Source organism: Acanthisitta chloris, unplaced genomic scaffold (assembly GCF_000695815.1).
Source record: "Acanthisitta chloris isolate BGI_N310 unplaced genomic scaffold, ASM69581v1 scaffold7666, whole genome shotgun sequence".
Classification (NCBI taxonomy): domain Eukaryota; kingdom Metazoa; phylum Chordata; class Aves; order Passeriformes; family Acanthisittidae; genus Acanthisitta; species Acanthisitta chloris.
The window spans coordinates 28,041-35,289 of NW_008678691.1; the positions used below are offsets into that span (position 1 = coordinate 28,041).

At 39.5% G+C, this 7,249-nt stretch overlaps 1 protein-coding gene across 1 annotated transcript in view; it reads right to left on the minus strand.

Annotated features, from left to right (window-relative positions):
• The window catches only part of LOC103804385 (protein MMS22-like), a gene marked incomplete at its 3' end in the record, with an annotated part of 31,372 nt that extends 25,765 nt beyond the window's left edge, over positions 1 to 5,607 (minus strand). Inside the window, exons 1-2 of the mRNA XM_009076997.1 lie at positions 5,486 to 5,607; positions 3,811 to 3,936 (exon numbers count right to left, since the gene is read on the minus strand). Of these exons, the coding sequence (XP_009075245.1) occupies positions 3,811 to 3,936; positions 5,486 to 5,607 (248 nt within the window). The remainder of the gene's footprint in view (positions 1 to 3,810; positions 3,937 to 5,485) is intronic.
• Between the last annotated feature and the right edge of the window lie 1,642 nt (positions 5,608 to 7,249).

A 7,249-nucleotide genomic window follows, 5' to 3' on the forward strand; every position in this document is an offset into this window, starting at 1 on the left:
GGATGACATTGACTGGAAGTGTTGCTTATTTTTAAAACATTAAACACAGTAGCAACAAATACTACAACGATTGGCCAAATACTGGAGGAGGACAAACAAGCAACCCCAAATGCTATTCCCTGCAATTGATCTTTCCACAAGCATAAGTCAACTTCCTATTTGAGCACAGAAGGAATCTGAAAATTAGCCCTCCTGGCATACCCTCAAGTATACACAAAATTAATTCACTGGTATGTTCTGTCAGCACCTTTTCCCACTTCCTGCCCAGGATGGTCATAATTCAAGCACAACAGATAAACAATAACAAATGTACTAGAGTAAGAAGTGTCTCTTGAAAAGTTAAAGCTCAGTCCAGTTTTGGATGGGAAAGAGAACATTCCTAAAGTCACTATATGGAGCTAAATCCAACTGGGGCTGTCACTAGTGGTATTCCCTAGGGCTTAGTGTTGGGGCCAGTCCTGTCTAACATCTTTATTGATGATCTGGATTATTGATGATCTGGACATGGGGATTGAGTGAAGCCTCAGTGAATTTGCAGATGACACTAAGTTGGGTGTGAGTGTGGATCTGCCTGAGGGTAGGAAAGCTCTAGAGAGACCTGGACTGACCTGATCCATGGGCTGAGGACAACTGCATGAGGGTCAGTAAGGCTCAGTGCTGATTCTGCACTTGGGACACAAAGACCTCCTGCAGCTCCAGGCTGGGGGAGGAGTGGGGAAAGACGTGTCAGTCAGAAAGGGACTTGGCAGTGTCTCACCACCCTCACAGGAAAAAACTTTTTTCTAATATCTAACCCCAGCTTTCCCTCCTTCAATTTGAACCCATTACCCCTTGTCCTATCACTGCAGTTCCTAACACAGAGTCCCTCTCTGGCTCCTTGTAGGCCCTTCAGATATTGAAAAGTTGCTCGTTCCTAACACAGAGTCCCTCTCTGGCTCCTTGTAGGCCCTTCAGATATTGAAAAGTTGCTCTGAGGTCTCCACACAACCTTCTCTTCTCCAGGCTGAGCAGCCCCAACTCCCTCAGCCTGTTTTCATAGGGGAGATGCTCCAGTCTTCTTAGCAACTTTGTGGCCTCCTCTGGACTTGCTCCAACAGTTCCATGTCCTTCTTATCTTGAGGACACCAGAACTGTGTGCAGTGTTCCAGGTGGGTCTCACCAGAGCAGAATAGAGGTGGGAAAATCACCTCCTATGACCTGCTGCCCACACTTCTTCAAGGTGCCCCCCAACTCTGATGGTTCTACGACAAGCTAACTGCCATTGCAAATCAAAAATGTTAAAAGAGCTGTAACATAGGTAAATATTCAGCCATATTCTGCAACAACTGTTATTTTCAAGTGGTCTTCAAGTACAGTCTCCACAGAGAAAACGTGGTACTAAACTGAATATATGAAAAACCACAACTGTGTCAGACAGACTTTTGAAATAAAATGCTGCATAAATTGAGGAGGGAGATCTCTGCCTCATTTCTTATACAGTCAAAGCAACAACTACTGAAGGATTCTAAAACAGGATTCTTGGATCCAACCCAGATCAAATGTTCTTACAGAAAAAAAACCCTGAAAACTAGAAAGTGTCTAAAAGACCCAAAAACCCATGTTGGAACTTGCATATTAAAGGGCAAGCACACACTACAATTCTCTCCCTTAGCTCTTCCTTCCTTCCGTGGATAAAGTCATGTCAGCAACCCAAGATTCCTTTCAGTCATTTAGGTGGGTTTTAGGGTTTTTTTGCTTGCTTTGAAATCCAAGCTGAATTTCTGCCTAGATTTTTCAAGTATTTCAACCATGTGAAAAGGAAAGAAGTCTGAAGCAGGAGAACTGTATGAAAGAAGGCTGTTGAGACTGAAGGTTAGAGAGGCAAAGAGTCAGAAAGGAGCCACACAAAAAAAAAATAAAGATTCTCTCCAGTGAAGTTACAGAAGACAGAACACAGTGGGCTGATAAAAGCACAAACTGGGCATAACAAAAATACCATCATTTAAATAAATCGTTCTAATTTCAATTAGCATTTGCCCCTCAACGATTGATCCTCATGGTTGTTAATCATTAAACTCTTTGATTTGCAAATAAACATCCTGACAGTTAAACTGGTATTTCTGTTCATTAATCAAAGATATATTGTATCAATATACCCACTTAAATGATTACAGAGCTCTCATTCACTTTGACTCACACTTCTATCACATAAAAACCCACAAGTAAAAATTTTTATTATGCAATTACTGCTTTAGCTTGCAGTTCTGCTGTACACTATTATTTATTACAATATTTAAAAATATTAAGTAACAATCTTTAATATTATACTCGCACATTAAAAAAGATTAGGTTTCTGTAAGCATGTATTTGAACACAGATATTATCTGCACTTCATAAATTGAACTATTTACAGCCACCTCATCCTCAAGAATTATTGTAATTTGAGCTTAGCACATACAATTTCTACAATGGGAAAAGGAATTTTCCTACTTTTAGTTGTCAACTGGTCTATAAAGGAAAGTGTTCCATTTTATGACTGAACAAATGAACTGAAAGAGAGAATATCTTTGCAGAGGGACTTGTCACAGCAAAAGACAGCTTAGCAACCAAACTCTCAGAGCCAAGAGTTAGCTGAAATCCATTATTCCTACCAGTTCAGGAGGTTTTAAAACATGTACAGCTTGAATAACTTAAAAACTACAGTAAAAGATATTGTGTCTTATGTTCATCTCTATCCTAATTAGAGCAGTTTAAAGTAAAGAAAAATCAATTGAATTCAACAGGTCAAATACATTGCTGTGTCCCTGCTCAGTTATTTTATATTAAAGAACAGTTCATAAACCAGACTCAATGCTGAAACTTCAGACTAAGTTATCCTCCTATCTCCTTCATTAACAGTTTGTTTGAGGTTTCTTTTAAACACATTGAAGTCAAAGCTTGCAGCAAACAAGCAAAGCTATATAATACTGGCTTTAATATACTTCCTGCCATCTATGCCATCGTGCTTGAATACGCCAGACCTTATTAATCATGTTACACATCATGCCCTTGGTCACACCCTAAAGGGATGGAAGAATTCACTACAATGAAAGGAATGATGGAATACATCACATATATTTGTGGAATCAAATGTCCTCTCCCATCCACTCTCTGTATGTGCTGTACATACTGAGGATTATCAGTAGCAAAGAGGATTATTGGTGATCTGTGTATTTGCATTGACCAGATTAAGCATCTACATTGAATTAGTCAAACACTGAGTAACTGTATCTGAAGAGATTGCTGAAGCTATCCTAATCCAAACAATGGAGGGAAGTGCTGCATCCACCATTTATAGCATTTGATTTTTAACCTCCAATTTTCTTTATGCTCGAGAAAAGGACTAAAAAAAAAAAAAAAAATCTACAAAAGACAACTTCAATTATATGAGAAGCACAATCTCATTCAAGGAAATCTTGTACAGTTTATTCATATATTCTGAAGCTAGAGCCTTTTAAATTAACCTCAACACTCTGTTGTAATAACTATACTTACCAATTTTTTATCTGGTGATGGCTGAGATATGCCTCACACTACTTAGAAACTTATTATTAAGTCACGTAATATTAAAAATCTGTGACACAATGTACTTCTTTCTACAATTCCATCTGTGTCTTACCCATCACTTACTGGAGCATTAAACAGACAGTATAATCTTTTTCAGCTGCATTGCATAGCCCACAGTCTTTTATGATGTTGCTTTCAAAAAAACCTGAGAAGTTGGGTTACATCCTCAAGGTGGATATAATTACAGATGTGGATTAATTATCAAATACACTAAGGTTATCATACCTAAGTAATCCAAAGAGAAATTCACAGGATTCAACTAATGCCATTTCAGTAACCCACTGAAAGCCAAACATTTCCACTACAGCTTCTTCGTAGTCATTTGGAGAAGGATCCAGGCTCAGCAAGACCCTGCAAAATAAAGGCAACAATATTCATACATTCCCCAGTAATAAAACTATGGAACCAGTATCTACAGCTGGTTTATGTACCACTGGTACTTCCTGAACAGATCAGCAACAGGTACACTACAGGTGTCTCAAAAGACAGTTATACCTTCTATAGCAATATGATATATAGCAATACAACAAGTCCTAGCTTCAAAAGCATAAAACCAGGATGTAGTCATAGGTCACCAATTTAGTTCTCAGTGGCAAAAAGTGCATCTGCTGAATAATTGGCATTATTTCTCCTAACACCTTAGTTCACTTGGTAACTTCTTTTACACTGGACTGTTTTGAAGCCTTTAGCATCCAAACCCAGCTAGTCCTTCTCTAAATAATGAAGACACAAGAGTCCCTCACATGCAGGCTTTTCCAAGACTTTACAATCCAGGTAAATACACAACAAAAGAGCAGTAGTGTCATGACCTGTCTACATGCAAGCTCCTGAGTGAGATTCTTTTCTTTCCTGTGCAGTCACTGAGCACTGAACAAATTACCCAGAGAGGTCGTGGATTCTCCCTCACTGGAGGTATTCAAGAACCATCTGGACACAATCCTGAGCCACTCTAGGGTGGCTCTGCTGAGTAGGTAGGTTGGACCAGATGACCCATTGTGGTCCCTTCCATCCTAACTGATCCTGTGTAATGACAGAAACAATTTCAGGTAAAATGTTTCTTTGTCACTGTGGAATCCACTACTGATACGTTGACATCAATTTGAATGAATATGCTCTGATGCAACTAAAATATATGGTAAGTGAGACAAGGAATGGGGGAGGTGCAGTGGAACCCACTTTAAGGCTTCACAAGAGTGCAACTAAAATATATAGTGAGACAGGGAATGGGGGAGGTGCTGTGGAACCCACTTTAAGGCTTCACAAGAAAGGCTGTGGAAGTGAAAGTTAAAAGCCAACAAAGTAACAACATAAAAGATGAGGCTTGGCAGGAGGACAGACAAAGATTAGACTTTTTATGGAAAAACAAGACAAACCCCTGTAGGATGAGCAAATGGCACAGAAAACTAAGCTGAATCATAGACACAGCAAACAAGATAATAACTAAATGGAAGTTTTGGAATACCAAAGGTAAAGCTTTGGGAAAGATGGTCTTAAAGCTATAAAGGACAGTCCCAGCAAACTAAGGAAGTTGGGCAGAGCAGATTTGTTTCTATAGTATGGAAAAGAAAGGGCCAGAGTTGAAGCCTCTGCAGAAATTTAAGTGATCTCAGATGCTGCTGCCCAACAGGCCAGTTTGGAAGTGTCCTAACAGGCTTGTAAACATGTCTTTACAATACCTTAAAAGTAAGTTCACAAAGATAGGAACTAGACCTGTTCAAAGCTGTTTATCAACACAATTGCCCTTTCCACTTTGGCATATCACAGAGTTGACCTCAGGATCATAAGAGTTGAAGAACAAACTGATCTGGAAAACTGTCAGCATTCAGAGGCACCAGACACAAGTGGAAAAAGCATCTTAGAAAATTAATATATTTGTAAGTCAAAAAAAAGAATCCCATACCTCTTAAAAGACCCACTTGCTAAATAAGATTCTGTGGAGAAGTTTCTCCCTCCATTTTGGCTGTCAAAAGCACAAGAAAAACAAGGTGGCTTTGAGGTCTCATACTCCACATCCATTGCCATCTCCAAGCTGTCAGTGAAAAATGGGGGTGTGGAGGAAACCACAGAGTCCTCCTCCATGGTTTCCACCTGACCTAGGAAATAAATAGACAAACATAAAAATACTCTATCTGACCTAGAAAATAAATAGACAAACATAAAAATACTCGCAGTGTTTCCTCAAGCAAATTTCTCATTGTTACAACTCTGCATTATAGTGTTTCTTCAAGTAAATTTCTCATTGTTACAACTCTGCATTAAGTGAGGACACATATCTGACTTACTGTAACATCAAACTAAAAGCAGAGATATACACCAAGAAAGGCAAACACGGTCTCATGCCCTGCCACACAATTCTGCTGCTTTGTGCAACTTTATCTTCCTCCATCACAACTGTGCAAGAAGTCACATCAGTGACTAAAAAAACAAAACCAAATAGGTTCATTTTCCTCTGGTTTAGCTCTCTAAATTAACTAGTCACAAGGTTAGACTAGCACTAGGCTAAAATAGGAGGCAGGGATGCACTACAAGGCATGGGTGAGCTACTTTCAGCTACTTTGTTTGATGACTAAAGTAGCTATGCTAGGAAAATACATCATTAATTACAGGCTCCCATTTGTCCATAACTTTAAGGCAACACCACAGCTTCAATTCCTTCTAGGAAGCAGTAAATACACCTCACATGATAATTATGGAACCCTGAAATGCTAAAGTTTTAAAGCTCAGAAAATTACTGTATGGCTGATTCTAACACAGCTGGAAGTTCCTAATAAAAAAACCCAACAGTCTAACTACCCATGAAACTGAGTTTAAAAAAAAGGGAAGTTAAAACAAAGGATGAGGATGATCATATCCAGAAGAAGTTCACTCTATAGTCAATATACAGTGAATACAGTTAATACACTCGGTTAATATAGTTAATATATAGCTAATAGACAGTTAATATACTGTGTGTTTATATTTTATACAATACACTGAAAGAGCAGAACTAGGCAACAAGCAGCACAGAGCTCTACCAAAAAAAGGCAAAGAGTATTACTAAAACTTTTAGCTTTAGTTTAAACTAAACTAAAAGTTTAAACTAAAAAGTTTTAAAAGTTTCATTGCTGGTGAGTTTTCATAGGGTTCTTGCACAAACTAGTTGACACTACAGCTAGAGATTAGTAATACTTGACTGAATAGCTTGACTGAAAGAAAAATAAGGAAACAAAAGAAGGAAGTTTCTGTCCTACTTTCCCCCATCCATTCCCATTCCAGTGCAGCAGCAGAGGGAAGGAACAACTTCAGTGCTTCACTTTACAGCAGGACCATCCGTTCAGGTGTGCTGGAACAGCTGGCAAAGCAGCTGAAGGGAATACTCTCAACCACAAGAGTTTCTAAGAAAAGCCTGATCAGTTTGGGGTACGGAAATCACTCCTTGCAGTACAAAAACACTACGGGAAAAGGCACAAAAAGCACAGCTCTTCCCGGCTGCAACTCAGGTCAGTTCCGTACACATCACACCAGTTCCCATCCCACCCCTGCGCCAGCGGAAGCAACGAGGGACTTTAAGCACGCCAAACTTCTCAGCCAGAAGTAGTGGAGAACCTTCCAGGCGGCTGCAATCCGCGGGTACGAGCTACAAACTGGCGGGGAACATCCCCGGAGCATCCCTGTACCCCCGGAG